At 40.5% G+C, this 22,516-nt stretch overlaps 1 protein-coding gene across 1 annotated transcript in view; it reads right to left on the bottom strand.

Annotated features, from left to right (window-relative positions):
* The window catches only part of LOC126412116 (phosphoribosylformylglycinamidine synthase), a 223,331-nt gene that overhangs the window by 161,397 nt on the left and 39,418 nt on the right, over positions 1-22,516 (bottom strand). Inside the window, exons 4-6 of the mRNA XM_050081551.1 lie at positions 12,483-12,633; positions 12,260-12,396; positions 6,684-6,796 (exon numbers count right to left, since the gene is read on the bottom strand). Of these exons, the coding sequence (XP_049937508.1) occupies positions 6,684-6,796; positions 12,260-12,396; positions 12,483-12,633 (401 nt within the window). The remainder of the gene's footprint in view (positions 1-6,683; positions 6,797-12,259; positions 12,397-12,482; positions 12,634-22,516) is intronic.

The raw sequence follows: 22,516 nt of genomic DNA, 5'->3' as shown, positions 1-22,516 counted from the left end.
AAGGTGTACACGATCAGAGGCAGAGCCACGTGTGAAAGCACCCACATGATTTACCAACTGACCTGCCTACACTGTGATGCATTCTATGTGGGAATGACCAGCAACAAACTGTCCATTCGCATGAATGGACACAGGCAGACAGTGTTTGTTGGTACTGAGGATCACCCTGTGGCTAAACATGCCTTGGTGCACAGCCAGTACATCTTGGCACAGTGTTACACCGTCCGGGTTATCTGGATACTTCCCACCAACACCAACCTATCCGAACTCCGGAGATGGGAACTTGCCCTTCAGTATATCCTCTCTTCTCGTCATCCGCCAGGCCTCAATCTCTGCTAATTTCAAGTTGCCGCCACTCATACCTCACCTGTCTTTCAACAACTTCTTTGCCTCTACACTTCTGCCTCGACTGACATCTCTGCCCAAACTCTTTGTCTTTAAATATGTCTGCTTGTGTCTGTATGTGTGGATGGATATGTGCGTGTGTGCGAGTGTATACCTGTCCTTTTTTCCCCCTAAGGTAAGTCTTTCCGCTCCCGGGATTGGAATGACTCCTTACCCTCTCCCTTAAAACCCACTTCCTTTCGTCTTCCCCTCTCCTTCCCTCTTTCCTGATGAGGCAACAGTTTGTTGCGAAAGCTTGAATTTTGTGTGTATGTTTGTGTTTGTTTGTGTGTCTATCGACCTGCCAGCGCTTTTGTTCGGTTAAGTCACCTCATCTTTGTTTTTATATATAATTTTTCCCACGTGGAATGTTTCCTTCCATTATATAAATGTAACATATTGCGCATAAGTAGGTGAAGAGAACCATAACTGTTCTGTTGCACTACTGGTGACAAATCACTGAAAACAGTAATGACTGTAGGACACCCAGGTGTAACTGACTGAAGTGATATCAAGTGGAGCGAATACAGAAAATTGATACTGAGGAGTCTAGGGTGACCTAAAGTGGAATGAACACTCAAAACTAACTGTAAGAAAAGCAGGTGCCAGGCTGAGATTCACTGGGAGAATCTTAAGGAAATACAATTCATCCACCAAAAAAGTGGTTTATGGAACACTCATTTGACTGATTCTTGAGAACTGATCACCAATGAAAGAAGGCTGTATACATGGAAGAAGCCTGGAGATACTGACAGGTTTCAGATAGATTATATAATGGTAAGACAGAGATTTAGGAACCAGGTTTTAAACAGTAAGACATTTCCAGGGGCAGATGTGGACTCTGACCACAATCTATTGGTTATGAACAGTAGACTAAACCTGAAGAAACCGCAAAAAGGTGGGAATTTAAGGAGATGGGACCTGGATAAACTGACTAAACCTGAGGTTGTACAGAGTTTCAGGGAGAGCATAAGGGAACAATTGAGAGGAATGGGGGAAAGAAATACAGTAGAAGAGGAATGGGTAGCTTTGAGGGATGAATGGTGAAGGCAGCAGAGGACCAAGTAGGTAAAAAGACAAGGGCTAGTAGAACTCCTTGGGTAACAGAAGAAATATTGAATTGAATTGATGAAAGGAGAAAATATAAAAATGCACTAAATGAAGCAAGCAAAAAGGAATACAAACGTCTCAAAAATGAGATCGACAGGAAGTGCAAAATGGCTAAGCAGGCATGGCTAGAGGACAAATGTAAGGATGTAGAGGCTTATCTCACAAGGGGTAAGATAGATACTGCCTACAGGAAAATTAAAGAGACCTTTGGAGAAAAGAGAACCACTTGTATGAATATCAAGAACTCAGATGGAAACCTAGTTCTAAGCAAAGAAGGGAAAGCAGAAAGGTGGAAGGAGTATATAGAGGGTCTATACAAGGGCAATGTACTTGAGGACAATATTATGGAAATGGAAGAGAATGTAGATGAAGATGAAATGGGAGATACGATACTGCATGAAGAGTTTGACAGAGCGCTAAAAGACCCGAGTCGAAAGAAGGTCCCAGGAGTAGACAACATTCCATTAGAACTACTGACGGCCTTGGGAGAGCCAGTCCTGACAAAACTCTACCATCTGGTGAGCAAGACGTATGAGACAGGCGAAATACCCTCAGACTTCAAGAAGAATATAATAATTCCAATCCCAAAGAAAGCAGGTGTTGACAGATGTGAAAATTACCGAACTATCAGTTTAATAAGTCACAGCTGCAAAATACTAACACGAATTCTTTACAGACGAATGGAAAAACTGGTAGAAGCCGACCTCGGGGAAGATCAGTTTGGATTCCGTAGAAATATTGGAACACGTGAGGCAATACTGACCCTACGACTTATTTTAGAAGCTAGATTAAGAAATGGCAAACCTATGTTTCTAGCATTTGTAGACTTAGAGAAAGCTTTTGACAATGTTGACTGGAATACTCTCTTTCAAATTCTGAAGGTGGCAGGGGTAAAATACAGGGAGCGAAAGACTATTTACAATTTGTACAGAAACCAGGTGGCAGTTATAAGAGTCGAGGGGCACGAAAGGGAACAGTGGTTGGGAAGGGAGTGAGACAGGGTTGTAGCCTCTCCCCAATATTGTTTAATCTGTATATTGAGCAAGCAGTAAAGGAAACAAAAGAAATATTCGGAGTAGGTATTAAAATCCATGGAGAAGAAATAAAAACTTTGAGGTTCGCCGATGACATCGTAATTCTGGCAGAGACAGCAAAGGACTTGGAAGAGCAGTTGAACGGAATGGACAGTGTCTTGAAAGGAGGATATAAGATGAACATCAACAAAAGCAAAACGAGGCTAATGGAATGTAGTCGAATTAAGTCGGGTGATGCTGAGGGAATTAGATTAGGAAATGAGACACTTAAAGTAGTAAAGGAGTTTTGCTATTTGGGGAGCAAAATAACTGATGATGGTCAAAGTAGAGAGGATATAAAATGTAGTCTGGCAATGGCAAGGAAAGCGTTTCTGAAGAAGAGAAATTTGTTAACATCGAGTATAGATTTAAGTGTCAGGAAGTCGTTTCTGAAAGTATTTGTATGGAGCGTAGTCATGTATGGAAGTGAAACATGGACAATAACTAGTTTGGACACGAAGAGACTAGAAGCTTTTGAAATGTAGTGCTACAGAAGAATGCTGAAGGTTAGATGGGTAGATCACATACCTAATGAGGAGGTACTGAATAGGATTGGGGAGAAGAGGAGTTTGTGGCACAACTTGACTAGAAGAAGGGACCGGTTGGTAGAACATGTTCTGAGGCATCAAGGGATCACCAATTTAGTACTGGAGGGCAGCGTGGAGGGTAAAAATCATAGAGGGAGACCAAGAGATGAATACACTAAGCAGATTCAGAGGGATATAGGTTGCAGTACGTACTGGGAGATGAAGAAGCTTGCACAGGATAGAGTAGTGTGGAGAGCTGCATCAAAGCCAGTCTCAGGACTGAAGACCACAACAACAACAACAATATATTGCTTATAAACTGTAGATTAAAACTGAAGAAATTACAAAAAGGAAGGAAAGTAAGGAGATGGGACTTGGGTAACTTAAAAAGATCAGTTTCTGAAAGTTTCAAAAGGAGTTTTAGGTGCCAACTGACAGAAACAAGAATAAATAACACAACTAAAGACAAATGCATTGACTTGACAGATGAACCAGTGAAGGCAGAACAAGATTCAAACAGGCAAAAAGACAGATTGCTACTTCGCATAAAGATGAATGTTAAGTTGCAGACAGGCGCACTTAAAAGCCACTTACATAAAGCTTTCGACCACAGCCTTCATTAGTAAAAAAGAGACACACAGCAGCAAGCACACCTCATGCACACATGACCGCCAACTCTAGCATCTCGGGACGGAATACAGCTATCACTTGGGATGCAAGCAGCAATCTGGAACGGGTGCGATTGTATCGCTGTAGAAGACCCAGGTGCAAAACCTGCCCAATCCACCCAGCCAGCACCTCCTATTCCAGTCCTGTAACAGGTTTATCCTAACCCATCAGGAGCCATGCCACCTGTGAAAGCAACCATGTCATTTACTAGCTTTGCTGCAAACACTGCACAGCTTTTTATACTGGTATGACAACTAATCAGCTGTCCACCAGGATGAACAGCAACAGCCAAACTGTGGCCAAGAGCAAAGTAGACCACCCTGTGGAACAACGTGCAGCTGAACATAACACACTTTATTTTAATGGATGTTTCACTTTCTGGGCCATGTTGATCCTCCCCTCACCCAGCAGCAGCTTTTCTGAACTATGCAGATGGGAGTTACCCTTACAACACATTCTCCACTCCCATAACTATCCCAGCTTCAACCTATGGTAACACACTGCCCCACACCCTCCACCCAACAGTTTCCACGCCCTCTGTCCTATCATCACCTCCCCATTCTCATCTCCCACCCTCTACCACCACACCCGCTGCCTTTCCCCACTCCTCTCCTTTTTTCCTCAACTCCCTGCGCCACAACCTCCTGACACTGTGCCTGTTGGCATTCTAGTCCCTGCACACTCCACCAAACAGTGTTTGTCTCTCTTCCCATCCATACACTTCTATTCCTTCCCCTTTTCTGCTCCCTCTAGCTTGCTGGTTGCATCCCACATGATAGTTGCAGTCCGGACTGAGAGGCTGGAAATGGCGGTCATGTGTGCATGAATTGTGCTTGCTTGTATGTGTCTCTCTTTTACTAATGAAGGATGTGGCCAAAAGCTTTATGTAAGTCTCTTTTAATTGTGCCTGTCTGCAACTTAACTTGTCTTCTTTATGGTAAGTTTCAATCTGTCTTTTCCTACATTGTTGATATTCCTACCTTACTTACTTACTTACTTACTTACTCACTGGTCATAACGGACTCGAGAGTCCATTACCGCAGCAACGTATTTTCGCCATCTGTCCCTGTCTTGGGCTATTTCCTTCCATTCACCTTCAATACCTAGGCTCCTCAAATCAGCCTTCACATTGTCCTCCCATCTACGCCTCGGTCTCCCCACAGGACATTTTCCTTCTAGGTGCCCTACCAGTACTCTGCGCGCTGCCCTGCCCTCATCCATTCAAGCTACGTGACCCGCTCATCGCAGCCTACGTGATTTAATAATACTGATTATGTCAGGGCTTGAATAGAGTTTGTGAACCTCTTTGTTACGCAGTTTTCGCCACTCCCTGCTAATGTCATCCCTTTTTGCTCCAAAAATTTTCCTCAAAATTTTGTTTTCAAATACTCGAAACGGCTTTTCCATTTTGCACAGTGAGAGACCAAGTCTCACACCCATACAGCATAACTGGTAGAATAATAGTTTTGTATATTCTAATCTTTAATTTCCTAGACAATATCTGTGATGAAAGTAATCTATTCAGTGAGAAGTAGCACGCATTTCCTGCCCGTAATCTCTTCTTCAGTTCGGATTCAATCTCATTTCTCAAAGTGATGTCCACGCCTAGATACTTAAATGTGTTCACTTTTTCAAACTGCATGTCACCAACTCTTAACATTTCCTGATCTACTGCTGTTGGCATTCTAGTAGTAACCAGGTATTTAGTTTTGTCTTCACTTATCCTTAGACCTACATCTTCACTAGCCTTGATTAATATTCCTACTTGGAGTTTCCATTGTTTCATAGAAGAGTTTTGCTATTTAGGCAGCAAAATAGCTGATGCTTGCTGAAGTAGAGGAGATATATAAAATGGAGGCTGACAACAGCAAGCAAAGTATTTATGAAAGAGAGGAATCTCCTAATGTTTGACGTAAGTTTAAATGTTAGGGAGTCTTTTCTGAAGGTATTTGTCTGGATTATAACCTTATGAGGAACTGAAATGTACATGACAAGCAGTTCTGACAAGAATAGAGTAGAAGTGTTTGAAATATGGTGCTACAGAAGAATGCTAAAGATTAGATACAACAACAAAAAAATCAGTTACTAATAATATCATGTAAATGGACAGATAAAAAAATCTACTCACCAAGCAGCAGCAGGGGAACACACACACAAAACGATTTAACTTTCACAAGCTTTCGGAGCCAGTGGCTCTTTCTTCTGGCAGAAGAGTAGAAGGGAAAGGAAGAGGGGTGAAGGAAAAGGACTAGATAGGTTTAGGGAAAGGGGTACAGTTTAGAAAAGTCATCCAGAACCCCAGATCAGGGGAGACTTACAGGACAGGATGAGAAGGAAAGACTGATTGTTGGGGACTGCACCGCACGAGGTTTGGAAAATTAGACAAGTAGATCAAGTATGTAATAAGGAGATAGTGAACAGAATTGGGTAAAAAAGAAATTTATCACACAATTTGACTAAAAGAACAGCTCAGTTGATAGAACCCATTCTGAAGCACCAAGGGCTCAAGAATTTGGTAATGGAAGGAAGTATGGGGAGAAAAATTTCAGAGGGAGACCAAGGGATGAATACAATAGGCAGTTTTAAAATGGATGTAGGTTGCAACAGTTATTCAAAGATGAAGAGGCTTGCACAGGATAGATTAATGTGGAGAGCTTTATCAAATCAGTTTTCAAACTGAAGACCACAACAACAACGACAAATGACCCTGAGGTCATGTGCTTGGCACAGATGAGTTTAGATATTGTCCGTGTTGTCATTTAGGGGACCAACCCAGCATTTGCCTTAAGCCACTAACTGAAACTATACAATGGTCCAAATGGATAATTAGTATCTGACCAATGAATGTAATGTAAAAAGGTAGGAAAGGGCAATCGCATATTATTAGTGCTGATGCAGAATTAAAGTATGGTTTACTTACCTGCTGTTATCATTGAATTTTATCACATTGTTTTGGTTTGATGAATTCTGCGTATCAATAATCATGTCAATTAGGGATTCCTTCTGCTCCTCTCCATCAATAATCATGCGGCCCTGAAAATAAAAAGATATGGTAATGGAAAGTCCTGGTAGAATGTAAATAATTTAGGAGTAAAGATAACTGAATAGTAGAGGCACTGACTATTCAGTGATAATGTTGACTTTACTTCTGAATTAGTTGTGTAAAAATGAACCAAGAGAGAAAGGCAGAAAAAATATATGAAGATGAAAGTTTTCTTACAGGCCTCTCTAGTATAAATTATTTTTATCAAGCTTGTTTTCACTATGGGGAAAGACACACAGGTTGAAGAGCCATATCTTACATCAAATTCCTAAAATTCTCTTTCACAACTGCACTGTCAATGCTATTAATAACATTCCGTCATGTTCTGTCCATGGATGCAACTTCTAGCTTAGTGATATATTTTACTAATAATATTCCATCTTCAGTCACAATATTTTTATTACCTAATTACTGTCCAATGGGTTTCGGAATTACAACTCCACTTTGAAGGACAGTATAGACATAACAGTCCTTATGTCTGATTCAGTTTTTCACCTAACAGTAACAGAACAACAGTCATTATTAACAAGAAAACTGCCTCAGGTGGGACTAATCAGAGAAATGTTAGTGAAATACAGGGTTATTCTAAGTGATGGACCCATTTTCAAAAATTCGTACGTATTCAAGTACAAACCCAAAATGAACAAACTTTATACCAATGAGAATAGGAAGTTTCAAAGTTTTTGGTGGGCAGGTGGTGATGGTTTCAGAACCGGCTAGCAGAGTTCGCATGGCATAAGGGCCGTCATTCTGTTTCACTATCAATTGAGAGTGAGAAAGCGACTGTGGAACACAAGGTTTTCTGTGTTCTCCAGTTGATGAAAAGTGAGTCTCAGTGCAGCGAGCATCTCGTACCAAAATTGGTATTCAACCACCAACCACGGTGGCCACATTGAACATTTATAACATTTATCACATTTCTCATTATCAAATAATTATTAAACACTAGTTAATTACAAATTATTAAATTTATTAATTTGATATAAAACATTATGAAAAAAACTTTGAAACTTTCTCTTTTCATCGGTATAAAGCTTGTTCATTTTGGATCTGTACTTGAACAAATATGAAGTTTTGAAAATGGGTCCATCATTTAAAATAACCCTGTATAATATGTTACTTATTATCTGCGTCTGACCACATAACATTCATCTTCTGCATTGGAGAGAAACTTCCACATTTGCACTCACATTCTGTATGATTTAACACTTTTATGACAATACCAAATGACACATACTTAACCCATGTTACAGTGATGTGAGGGAATATTGAACTTCGAATTATTTCCGCTTTCATATGTTGATGAAACAAAACAGCATCTCTGCTCTGTGATTACTAAGTCCTTATCAAAGTAACTAAAATGATAAGATACATCAAATTTCTAGTTGGAATTTTGAATGGCCTGTTACATCGAAGCGCCCTAGAGGGAGGGGATAAGAAGTAATTATGATACAGTTTACTGTGTGCCCCCAGCTCGATCCACAAGGCAGCAAATAGGTTGCAGAACAGCTCTCAGTGTTAACCTACCCAACTCAGGTAGCGGTGTCTACAGAACTGGTACCCCGTCACCACAGGACCGGTCTTACCAGCAGAGTTAGACGGCAACAGTGAGCTGAACCGGAACAGTTGCTGGCGCCTCTACGGTAGTGAGATACTTTCGAATGCCCTCATTGTCTGTGCCTCACCAGCTGTGAAAGTAGCCATTAAAGTTATCATCAATCTCTACAGGCAGTTTCTTCTTCTTCTTCTTATTATTATTACTTCTTTTTTAATTGTACCTAACAACTGACTCTCCATTTTCCAGTTGGGTCATTTCAAATAAAATCCTTGATCTTTCGACAGCTGTCACTGCCATCATCATCATCATCAGCATCAGGAGTAAAACTACTGACTGTTGGGTCTGGTATGGCCTTCCACAAATGCAGGCAATGCAGCTGTGTGTGTGTGAGGTCGAGTTTGATGGCCCCAGGCTGCAAGGAACCAAATAACATCACAAGGTATGTGTGTGTGTGTGTGTGTGTGGGGGGGGGGGGGGGGGGGGGGGGGGGGGGGGTGAAGGGGGAAGGGGGCTGGTGTCATGTCCCAAACTGCCACTCCAGCCTTCCTATAACCATCCTTGGTGACTTGTGTTATGAGCATTAGGCCACGGTCCAAGCCGTATTTCCGTGGTTAAAATTTCATCTTCCATTAGTGGAAACATCATCAATGGCTATAACAACTTGGAAAGCAGTTACAACCTCAAAAAAAGCTCAGCTAACCCAACTGTTTATACGTATCCAGGAAAAAGTTAGTTCGTAATGTCATCAAACTGCTACTTAATATCATGGAGACGCATTGATATGTGTTGTTGAGCTTTTAGAGGGGTAGTGGGGAAGAGCTGGTGCTGTCTGCTTTATTTAGCACTAAGGCCAACAAGTTCCCTGATTTCAACCATCCTCCTTTTCTGTTAAGAGTTGTTTTCATGCTTTTCAGTTTCTACAGTCTCTCAGCATATCCTAGCATAATAATGATTTAAAGATTCATAAATCTATTAGTATCCAAAAAACAAATTTTGTTGTTCACTGGTCCCAGTGCATGCTCTGCTACTGCCGATTTATCTGTGTTGCACAGAGAACTGCTCTTGTGTTCCTCAAGGTGGGTGTTAATGCCTTCTTAAATTTAATTTAATTAACAACTGCATTACGGCTAAGCAACTGTATGGGCAACATGGATTAATCGGAAGTAGCAAGTCATGCATTCAGACCAGGGAATCACATGTTCATTTTTCCACATAGAAATTCAAAAGTATACAAATAACTTTAACAGAAAAGAAGCACGGCTGAAATTAGATAAGTCATGGGCCTTAGCATTAAATAAAGCAATCTGCAGCAACTCTTCCCCACTATGAGCTTTGTAACTCACAGTGACACAGCTCCGCAATCTAAGGCTCTGGCCAGATGGCAACACAAATTTACGGTTCCGTGAATACATGCAAACAGTTCAGTTTGTTAAGCATGTCTGGCACTGTAACTGTTTTCTGAGTCGTTATAGCTCCTGATCATGTCTACAGCATTGGAGAGTGAAACGTTAGGCAGAGAAATAAACCTTGAAACACAATCAAATGCCCAAGAAACAAAAACAACTCTAAAGCTGTGAAAGCCGGCACTGTATGACTCCATATAACTGCTGCATGTTTCTATTTTCATTTGGTACCCAAAGCCAGCCGCTGTGCATTACTAAGTGTGTACCCCCCTTTCATAAAAGCTTTACAATCTATAATAAGTAAAATAAAGGACAGCAACCACTCAGCTATAGCTGACATATGTAGCGCTCAGACACACAGCAGACAACAATATTGACAGTAGCTTTTGATCACTTGCTCTTTCGGTAGCAAAACTACACACAATCAGACTTACACCCAAAATTACACACCAGCAGCAGTGACAAGACTGACCGACTCAGTCTCACTGTGGTTGCAGGTGTGTACGTTTGTGTGTGTGGGTGCGCGGATACGAGCTTGAAGATGGTGTAAATGTTGCACATTTCTATGCACCACACGTCAGTAAGCTATAGGAGAGTGGTTGTCTTTCCTTTATTTTATGCATTATTCCATCCAGGAATATTGTATATTTTTGCAATTTAATTTGATCTCTGACAACTGTTTAACTAATGGAATACCAAAATGACCAGCCACGGACTGAAACACTGATCTTTTCGAACTATGTGCGGTGCCCCCGTTCTCTCAGCAGTGTTCAGTAATTTTACTCCTGAAGACAATAGCAGAGCAAGGTGTCGAAATGTCAATAATTTTATTCAAAATGATGTGGCTTGTATACCAAGAAGATCTTCTTCAGGTGCACCACTACGAAAGACTATGACACAGATCAAGCATTAGCAACAAAAGTGTGCTATCTGATGCACAGTGTAAGAGCTTGCTTGAGAAAAATATTGCTACACCCACCCACTGATGATCGCTACCACTTGGAGAAAGGAGCTTCAATTAAACAACACAGCAAGCTTAGCAGGTCTGTAACATGCTATTCCCTTTAGCTATAGGCCACAGAATAAAAAAGGGGACTCATATTCCTAAATTCCACTGCAAGCGAGAAAGCCACAAACGGATATTTACCTTGCGGATGTCTATAGGGTTAATGGTGTTATCACAATTGCGTAGGCTTCCGCGGCCAGAGTCAGTCGACATAAAAGTTTTCTGGGAATGGTACCGCATCATATTGTAAAAAAAAAAAAACTACTGCTGCTGGGGAAAACCAACGTCTCAGTCACAGTTGCAGCGGCCTTCTTCTGGGTCTAATGGTGCATTCTAGCTATGCAGTGTCCTTTATATTTTGTTGTTACTGTTCACTGATCATGCCATTACGTCAGAATTTTGAAAAGCTAGTTAGTTTCATTGGTCACTTAAGGAAGAAGGAGAGGGAACTTGATTTTAATAGGTTATTGTGGTGGAGGGGGAATGTGACCTCTGTTGTCTATTGGCTCTTGTGTTGTGTACCATGGCTGGTGGTCACCGTAGAATGAGAAGTTTGCTGCTGTTTACCAACTGCTGGACGTCGGCCACGCGGCGTCAGTTACTCGCCGCTAGTGCTCGTGCCTTGTGTTGGCAGTGCGGTCTGTTGGGCTCTGATTGCTGCAGCCAACGTGGGGCAAGCCTGAGTCCATCCTCCCTGTTCATGTTATTAGGGTGTTTAAGTATTTCGATGGCCTCTCTGATTTTGCCTTTTGACCAAATGGCTCAGAGTTTTGAGTCCCAGTCAGGTGCACAATTTTAACCTGCTCACAAAGAGAACAGAACTACAGGCAGAAGTCTTGCTGGCACTTCTCAAATAAAACTCTTACGAATCCTGGCAATATTGAATACTTAATGTTCAGTTGGAACTGTCAGTTGTATCTCAGCAAAGGACACAGACTGTATTTTCAATGCTGCAGATGTAATTTAATGGAAAACACTGTAATGTCACAAAAATTAGCAATAGGCAAGATACATTATATATATTTAAATTTTCCTACAACTGAATGAGGCGCGCTATGGTAGATACATAGGAAAATTATTTATCTTATCTACTTGTCATGCTAAGTGATACATATGTGAGGAAATTCTTGTGTGTATCATATTAATTCTGTTGCTAGATTTTCTGGAATATGGTATGTGGCAACATGCAACTTGGTCCAGTGTCAACTACACGGTGCTTCACAGTGTGTTCTTCACGGTGTCATGCGGAGCATCATAGGAAAGCTCAATAAGCAAGTGCTGTAAGATTGTATGCTTAAGTATGAAAATTGTTATTCTGCAGCTCGGTCACTCAATCAGTTTATGAACATTTCATGAAAAAGTTAGAAAGAGAGAAGGAGTGGGAGGGAGGGGGCGTGAAATTAACTAATAAGGAAACATCAGACGAAATGCTAAATGTAGCATTTTTTTAAGATCACATTTACACAGTCATATGTGAAATAAATACCTTGAAAAACCAATGCCTGCTGTGTTCACTATTTGACTGAGCCAAATCAAAGCACTCCACAGTTGAGGGATTCCTCTTCAACTTATTTTTAAATAGATCTGTATAAAAGTCCAGGTCCCAGTTATCAAAGGCTAAACCTGTGGCAACAAAAATAAAGATGCACTGTATTCTGAATAAAACCAACAATAACTACTATTATTTTCTCTACACTGAAAATATTTACCCAAGCTCGTATTAACATCTTCGAGCGCCTTCCGCCCCTTTGTCATGACGTCCACTTCAAACCATGGTTCAGGTCTAATGCCCAAGTCAAAACTCTTGATCGGTTTCACATAACGACATTGAGTCATTCGGTCATGTAGGACAGCAACCAACTGAAATAATAACATTTATCATGATGAAACAAGCCCAAAAAAAACATTTATCATGATGAAACAAGCCTAAAAAAATCCATGTTCAAAGATTCTGTTTATGAATGCCATTATATTGCATGAGGAAGCACAATAAAAGTTGTGGACTTGAACAACAGAACTGTTAATTTGTTCACACACACACACACACACACACACACACACACACACACACAAACACAAACACGTTCATTTAATCTACAAATAAACAATCACCCAAAAATCTCCAAATTTTTTTACAGGCTGTATTTTTGTGAATCTTATTGTTTTAAATAGAATTTACATTTGGTTGATTACCATAATGCAAATATTCTTCGTAAACACATTTAATTAAACGAAATATTAAAAATTTAAGATTTATATGTTCTCATGTACTCAAAATTTGTGATGTGATTGTTAGTTGCAACAAGCAGAAGACATGCTTAGTTAGTGCTGCACATTTTAGTGATTTTGACCGAGATAAACCCACGCTGCAGTGTTCTTCTTCAGCATGCCAAACTAGAAGTGTACACAGAAACAGCTAAGCGAAAAATCCGCGCAATATCCTTCTTTATTTAAATATAAAAGCCGACTTCAGAATTTTCATTTGTGTGAGACTGCGTGTACAAGATTCATATGTCAATTTGAGTCCTAGATTTGAATATTTTACTGTTCGGGTCACTTATACATAATCTTTCACTGACTGTATCAATACCTATTTGTATTGTGATATATTGTGAAATTTTGAACATTCGTGAGTGCTGTGATAAACTCTTATGTTAACGACAATTATAGGATTAAACTTTTTTGTGCTCTTTCAAAATTGTTGAAATCAGAAGGTATATCCTCATTCAAAACAACTGTGCTCTAATATCATTGAACAATTATTTAGGGAATAGGTATTTTTGAGAATTTTTGGATGCTTACAAGTTATATTTTCATAAGTTACCGCAATGAGTGTCAAGAGGAGGCAAACATGAAAGGATAGGGTTCTATTAATCATTGGCAGTTCAAACATACGGCAAATGATAGTACTCCTTAGGGAAATGGTAGCAATGGACAGGAAAAATACCAGGTGCACTCAGTGTGTATGCCTGAAGGCCTCATTCAACACGTTGAAAAGGCCATTCCTGGCAGCCACTGAGGGAACAGAGTGCAAACAACTGTAGTGCATGCCTGTTGCCTGGTCTCCAAAGTCAAAGTTGGACCATTCTAGTGACTGTCAGAGAGGGTTGAGAAGACCAGCCTAGTGCATGGAGTTTCAATGAAGCTCATCATTTGTAGCATTGTCCCCAAAACTGATCTTGGGCCTTTGGTTCTGAGTCGAGTGGAAGGAATTCAGTCACCAGAGACTTCGACAGTTCTGTGACAAGCTAGACTGTGACTTCCTAGACTTGCACCTTAGGGTTGAGAACTGTATATTCCTAAATGGACCAGGTGTGCACTACTCATCAGACGCTGCTACTGAGGTAGCTGACTGTGTGTGGGTGCACATGAGGATTTTTCAATTAAGAGACTGTCCATGCAATCAAAATAACAATAGCTGTAGGAAACCGAGAAGTATCAGTGCAAAAGAGCGAAAGAAAAGCCTCCGATTGGTGACAGTATTAAAATCCTAAACGTAAACTGCCAAAGCATTTGCAACAGAGTGCCAGAGTTTGAAGCACTCATGAAAAGCAGTGAAGCTCACATAATACTAGCTACCGAAAGCTAATTGAAACTTGAAATTGATAGCAGTGAGAATCTGGGGAAAATTTAAGAGTATCTACGTCTACATCTACATCCATACTCCGCAAGCCACCTAACGGTGTGTGGCGGAGGGTACCTTGAGTACCTCTATCGGTTCTTCCTTCTATTCCAGTCTCGTATTGTTCGTGGAAAGAAGGATTGTCGGTATGCTTCTGTGTGGGCTGTAATCTATCTGATTTTATCCTCATGGTCTCTTCGCGAGATATACGTAGGAGGGAGCAATATACTGCTTGACTCTTCGGTGAAGGTATGTTCTCGAAACGTTAAAGCCTGTACTGAGCTACTGGGCGTCTGTCCTGCAGAGTCTTCCACTGGAGTTTATCTATCATCTCCGTAACGCTTTCGCAATTACTAAATGATCCTGTAACAAAGCGCGCTGCTCTCCGTTGGATCTTCTCTATCTCTTCTATCAACCCTATCTGGTACGGATCCCACACTGCTGAGCAGTATTCAAGCAGTGGGCGAACAAGCGTACTGTAACCTACTTCCTTTGTTCTCGGATTGTATTTCCTTAAGATTCTTCCAATGAATCTCAGTCTGGCATCTGCTTTACCAACGATCAACTTTATATGATCATTCCATTTTAAATCACTCTTAATGCATACTCCCAGATAATTTATGGAATTAACTGCTTCCAGTTGCTGACCTGCTATTCTAAATGATAAGGGATCTATCTTTCTATGTATTCGCAGCACATTACACTTGTCTACATTGAGACTCAATTGCCATTCCCTGCACCATGTGTCAATTCGCTGCAGGTCCTCCTGCATTTCAGTACAATTTTCCATTGTTACAACCTCTCGATACACCACAGCATCATCTGCAAAAAGCCTCAGTGAACTTCCGATGTCATCCACAAGGTCATTTATGTATATTGTGAATAGCAATGGTCCTATGACACTCCCCTGCGGCACACCTGAAATCACTCTTACTTCGGAAGACTTCACTCCATTGAGAATGAAATGCTGCGTTCTGTTATCTAGGAACTTTTGAATCCAATCACACAATTGGTCTAATAGTCCATATACTCTTACTTTGTTCATTAAACGACTGTGGGGAACTGTATCGAACGCCTTGCGGAAGTCAAGAAACACTGCATCTACCTGTGAACCTGTGTCTATGGCCATCTGAGTCTCGTGGACGAATAGCGCGAGCTGGGTTTCACACGACCGTCTTTTTCGAAACCCATGCTGATTCCTACAGAGTAGATGTCTAGTCTCCAGAATAGTCATTATACTCAAACATAATACGTGTTCCAAAATTCTACAACTGATTGACGTTATAGATATAGGTCTATAGTTCTGCACATCTGTTCGACGTCCCTTCTTGAAAACAGGGATGACCTGTGCCCTTTTCCAATCCTTTGGAACGCTATGCTCTTCTAGAGACCTACGGTACACCGCTGCAAGAAGGGGGGAAAGTTCCTTCGCGTACTCTGTGTAAAATCGAAAGGACAGGCAAATGGGAAATGGAAGTGGTGTATTTGTCGCATGAGACAAGAAACTCAAATCCACCGATACAGAAATTGAAGCTGGATGTGAGATTGTTTGAACAGGACTCAGTATCAGGGGTGGGCAAAAATGGTAACTGGATCCTTCTATTGCACACCAGATTCATCTCCTGACATTACTGGAAACTTTAGAGGAAACTTCAGTTCACTTATACTTCAGTTTCCCAATCATACAGCAATCATCAGTGGAGTCTTCAAACATTCAACAATTAATTGGGGAAATTACAGTTCTGTTAGTGGCAGGAGTGATAAGAGATCCTGTGAAACATTATTAAGTACCTTCTCTGAAAACTATCAAGAACAGATATTCAGGAACTCCACTAATGATGGAAATACATTGGATCCAATGGCAGCAAACAGACCTGACCTCTTTCAGGATATCCACATAAAAACAGGTATCAGTGATCATACCGCGCTTGTGGCAGCAATGATTACCAAGGTACAAAGGACAACTAAAACAAGCGCATATATATATATATATATATATATATATATATATATATATATATATATATATATATATCTAAAAAAAATAGAGGGAAACATTCCACGTAGGAAATATATATCTAAAAACAAAGATGATGTGACTTACCAAATGAAAGTGCTGGCAGGTCGACAGACACACAAACAAACACAAACATACACACAAAATTCAAGCTTTCGCAACAAACTGTTGCCTCATCAGGAAAGAGGGAAGGAGAGGGGAAGACGAAAGGAAGTGGGTTTTAAAGGAGAGGGTAAGGAGTCATTCCAATCCCGGGAGCGGAAAGACTTACCTTAGGGGGAAAAAAGGACAGGTATACACTCGCACACACGCACATATCCATCCACACATATGTGTGGATGGATATGTGCGTGTGTGCGAGTGTATACCTGTCCTTTTTTCCCCCTAAGGTAAGTCTTTCCGCTCCCGGGATTGGAATGACTCCTTACCCTCTCCTTTAAAACCCACTTCCTTTCGTCTTCCCCTCTCCTTCCCTCTTTCCTGATGAGGCAACAGTTTGTTGCGAAAGCTTGAATTTTGTGTGTATGTTTGTGTTTGTTTGTGTGTCTGTCGACCTGCCAGCACTTTCATTTGGTAAGTCACATCATCTTTGTTTTTAGATATATATATATATATATATATATATATATATATATATATATATATATATATATATATATATATATATATATATATATATATGATGTGACTTACCAAATGAAAGTGCTGGCAGGTCGACAGACACACAAACAAACACAAACATACACACAAAATTCAAGCTTTCGCAACAAACTGTTGCCTCATCAGGAAAGAGGGAAGGAGAGGGAAAGACGAAAGGATGTGGGTTTTAAGGGAGAGGGTAAGGAGTCATTCCAATCCCGGGAGTGGAAATATGTTCAGTAAACTAGCTTTTAAAAAACCAGCAGCATCATATCTCAGTGAGGGACTTGAAACCTCCTGCAGAGGCCAGGAGCACGTAGAGAAAGTCTGGCGCAAGTTTAAAAGAATATTTCAAGGGCTTGGCTATAGGTAGAGAGATGCTCAATGAAAGACAGTTGGTTGTCAAGGAAGCAATGCATAATGCCTTACATGAGTACCATAGCAGAATATGGGCAAATGACATTTCACAAAATCCAAAGAATTTCTAGTAATACGTATAGGCCGTTGGTGGAACCAATGTTAGTGTCCTCCCACATAGAAAGGAGATAGGAACTGAAACTGAAAGTACCAAAGCAAAAGTTGAAATGCTTAACTCCATTTTCAAATGTTCCTTTACAAAGGAAAACCTAGGAGAACTGCCCCAATTTAATCCTCATAGCACTGAAAAGAGAAATACGTATTAGTGTCAGTGGAGTTGAGAAACATCTAAACAACGCTCCAGGGCACGATGAAATCCCTGTCAGATTCTGTACTGAATCTGTGACTGAGTTAGTCCTTCTTCTAACTATAATCTATTGTAGATCCCTGAAACAAAAAAAATGTGCCCAGTTCCCAGTTCTTGGAAAAAAGCACAGGTCACACCCGTCTACAAGAAGGGTAAGACAAGTGATCCACAAAACTACAGTCCAATAATCCTGACATTGACTTGTTGTGGATTCTCAGAACATATTCTTAGCTCAAATATAATGAGGTATCTTCAACAGAAAGACCTCCTTAATGCTAACCAGCATGGACCCTGAAAACATCGACCATGTGAAACCTAACTCACACTTTCCTCATGTGACATACTGAAAGCTTTGTAGCAAGGTAGTCAGATAGATCCAGTATTTCTTGACTTCCGAAAAGCATTTGACTCAGTACCACAGCTATGCTCATTGTCGTAAATGCGATCACATGGACTGTGTTGTTGTTGCTGTGGTCTTCAGTCCTGAGACTGGTTTGATGCAGCTCTCCATGCTACTCTATCCTGTGCAAGCTTCTTCATCTCCCAGTACCTACTGCAACCTACATCCTTCTGAAGCTGCTTAGTGTATTGATCTCTTGGTCTCCCTCTACGATTTTTACCCTCCACACTGCCCTCCAATGCTAAATTTGTGATCCCTTGATGCCTCAAAACATGTCCTACCAACCGATCCCTTCTTCTAGTCAAGTTGTGCCACAAACTTCTCTTCTCCCCAATCCTATTCAATACCTCCTCATTAGTTACGTGATCTACCCACCTTATCTTCAACATTCTTCTGTAGCACCACATTTCGAAAGCTTCTATTCTCTTCTTGTCCAAACTGGTTATCGTCCATGTTTCACTTCCATACATGGCTACACTCCATACAAATACTTTCAGAAACGACTTCCTGACATTTAAATCTATACTCGATGTTAACAAATTTCTCTTCTTCAGAAACGATTTCCTTGCCATTGCCAGTCTACATTTTATATCCTCTCTACTTCGACCATCATCAGTTATTTTACTCCCTAAATAGCAAAACTCCTTTACTACTTTAAGTGTCTCATTTCCTAATCTAATCCCCTCAGCATCACCCGATTTAAATTTGACTACATTCCATTATCCTCGTTTTGCTTTTGTTGATGTTCATCTTATATCCTCCTTTCAAGACACTGTCCAATCCGTTCAACTGCTCTTCCAAGTCCTTTGCTGTCTCTGACAGAATTACAATGTCATCGGCGAACCTCAAAGTTTTTACTTCTTCTCCATGAATTTTAATACCTACTCCGAAGTTTTCTTTTGTTTCCTTTACTGCTTGCTCAATATACAGATTGAATAACATTGGGGATAGGCTACAACCCTGTCTCACTCCTTTCCCAACCACTGCTTCCCTTTCATGCCCCTCGACTCTTATAACTGCCACCTGGTTTCTGTACAAATTGTAAATAGCCTTTCGCTCCCTGTATTTTACCCCTGCCACCTTCAGAATTTGAAAGAGAGTATTCCAGTTAACAGTGTCAAAAGCTTTCTCTAAGTCTACAAATGCTAGAAACGTAGGTTTGCCTTTTCTTAATCTTTCTTCTAAGATAAGTTGTAAGGTTAGTATTGCCTCACGTGTTCCAACATTTCTACGGAATCCAAACTGATCTTCCCCGAGGTCCGCTTCTACCAGTTTTTCCATTCGTCTGTAAAGAATTCGCGTTAGTATTTTGCAGCTGTGACTTATTAAACTGATAGTTCGGTAATTTTCACATCTGTCAACACCTGCTTTCTTTGGGATTGGAATTATTATATTCTTCTTGAAGTCTGTGGGTATTTCGCCTGTCTCATACATCTTGCTCACCAGGTGGTAGAGTTTTGTCATGACTGGCTCTCCCAAGCCCATCAGTAGTTCTAATGGAATGTTGTCTACTCCCGGGGCCTTGTTTCGACTCAGGTCTTTCAGTGCTCTGTCAAACTCTTCACGCAGTATCTTATCTCCCATTTTATCTTCATCTACATCCTCTTCCATTTCCATGGACTATCAAGTGAAAATTGTGACTGGATTAAGGATTTTCTGGTCCGGAGGACACAGCATGTTATCGTGGATAGAGAATCATCGTCAGACATAGAAGTAGCTTCGGGTGTGCCCCAGGGGCATGCATTAGGACCCTTGCTGTTCGTATTGTATATAAACGACCTTGCAGACAATATCAATAGTAAAAACCAGGCATTTTGCAGATGATGTAGTTATCTGTACTAAAGTACTATCTGAAAGAAGCAGCATAAATATTCAGTCAGATCTTGATAAGATTTCAACATGGTGCAAAGCTTAGCAACTTGCTTTAAACATTCAGAAATGTAAAATTGTGCACTTTACAAAACGAAAGTACGTAGTATCCTATGACAACACTATCAACGAGTCACTGTTGGAATCGGCCAACTCATACAAATACCTGGGTGCAACACATTGTAGGGATGTGAAATGGAATGATCACATAGGCTCAGTTGTGAGTAAAGCAGGTGGTTTATCGGTAGAATACTGGGAAGTGCAATCAGTCTATAAATGAGATTGCTTACAAATCACTTGTGAGACCTGCTATTGATTATTGCTCATTGAGTGGGACGCGTACCAAATAGGACTAACAGGGGATACTGAACGCACACAGAGATATGCGGCTACTCGGGTAGCAGGGGTTGTGTGGCGTGGACTGGGCGGTTTTTTAGGTTACATGGCCTCGAGCAAGTACAGAAAGGACAACAGCCTCAAAGGGTGCGGGGCAAAGTCAGGATATGCGGGGACCAAGCAGCAATCGGTATTGTAATTGTAAACTGTCGAAGCTGCGTTGGTAAAGTACCGGAACTTCAAGTGCTGATAGAAAGCACCGAAGCTGAAATCCTTATAGTTACGGAAAGCTGGCTGAAGCCAGAGATAAATTCTGCTGAAATTTTTAGAAAGGCACAGACGGTGTTTAGAAAGGATAGATTGCATGCAACCGGTGGTGGCGTGTTGTCGCTGTTAGTAGTAGTTTATCCTGTAGTGAAGTAGATGTGGATAGTTCCTGTGAATTATTATGGGTGGAGGTTACACTCAACAACCGAGCTAGGTTAATAATTGGCTCCTTTTACCGACCTCCCAACTCAGTAGCATTAGTGGCAGAACTGAGAGAAAATCTGGAATACATTTCACATAAATTTTCTCAGCATGTTATAGTCTTAGGTGGAGATTTCAATTTACCAGATATAGACTGGGACACTCAGATGTTTAGGATGGGTGGTAGGGACAGAGCATCGAGTGACATTATACTGAGTGCACTATCCGAAAATTACCTCGAGCAATTAAACAGAGAACCGACTCGTGGAGATAACATCTTGGACCTACTGATAACAAACAGACCTGAACTTTTTGACTCTGTAAGCGCAGAACAGGGAATCAGTGATCATAAGGGCGTTGCAGCATCCCTGAATATGGAAGTAAATAGGAATATAAAAAAAGGGAGGAAGGTTTATCTGTTTCACAAGAGTAATAGAAGGCATATTTCAGGCGACCTAACAGATCAATACGAAAATTTCTGTTCCAACACTGACAATGTTGAGTGTTTATGGAAAAATTTCAAAACAATCGTAAAATGAGTTTTAGACAGGTACATGCCGAGTAAAACTGTGAGGTACGGAAAAAAAACCCTGTGGTTCAACAACAAAGTTAGGAAACTACTGCGAAAGCAAAGAGAGCTTCACTGCAAGTTTAAACGCAGCCAAAACCTCTCAGACAAACAGAAGCTAAATGGTGTCAAAGTTGGCGTAAGGAGGGCTATGCGTGAAGCATTCAGTGAATTCGAAACTAAAATTTTATGTACCAACTTGACAGAAAATCCTAGGAAGTTCTGGTTTTACCTCAAATCGGTAAGTGGATCGAAACAGCATATCCAGACACTCTGGGGTGATGATGACATTGAAACAGAGGATGACACGAGTAAAGCTGAAATACTAAACACTTTTTTCGATCTTGGTATGACTACATCTTTATTGACGTACTTTGGAATGATGTTAAATGTGTGTGATGTGTGTTTTCTGGCAGGAAGGAGGGATGTAAAGTTTTCCTGATGTGCTCAGTTATTGGACAAATTGTAAATTCGAGTTGCGTACAAATGGATTGTATTTCGCTGAGTGAACATTGTAATTGATGGCAGCAAGGCATCTAGGACTATTAAAAAGGAAAATTGTCATATATGTTATTCAAGAAACACGTCAACCTAATACGTTTCCTGATCTACAAGAGAATCTGGGTTCTAGACAGAAGAATTTCGAGCAACGGATTGAAGGAGATCCTCAAAAAACACGATGAGTATTTTTTCTTTAAAACTACCACTAGATCTGGCCAATAGTTTTTACTCCATGAACATTTACTACAATTAATGGTCATCCAATTGTGCGTAACATAGGAGATCGTTAGAACAATCAATATGAACTATTCTGATTTGCAAAGTCGTCCTTCCATAAACGTACCTACTATACCGTTCTGGGTTCACATGGATTCTCATTTGTTATATTATGAATCAGCTTTCATTATGTGTTCTCACAGTGAAAACAAAGAGGTAAAAATGTCACAAAGCAAGAAACCTGCTGTCTTTTAATTTACACCACATGAGTCTTATTAGGCCCTTTTGCAGTCCAAAAACTTTGCCTTGGTTTGCAGAGTTAACCAAAAATATGATACAGTATGACATAATAGGGTAAAAGTAGCTTAAATATATCAGAGCTC

Source organism: Schistocerca serialis, chromosome 7, assembly GCF_023864345.2.
Source record: "Schistocerca serialis cubense isolate TAMUIC-IGC-003099 chromosome 7, iqSchSeri2.2, whole genome shotgun sequence".
In the NCBI taxonomy this organism is placed as follows: Eukaryota; Metazoa; Arthropoda; class Insecta; order Orthoptera; family Acrididae; genus Schistocerca; species Schistocerca serialis.
Note: the sequence above shows the minus strand (reverse complement) of the source record. Positions and strands in the feature narration are given on the sequence as shown.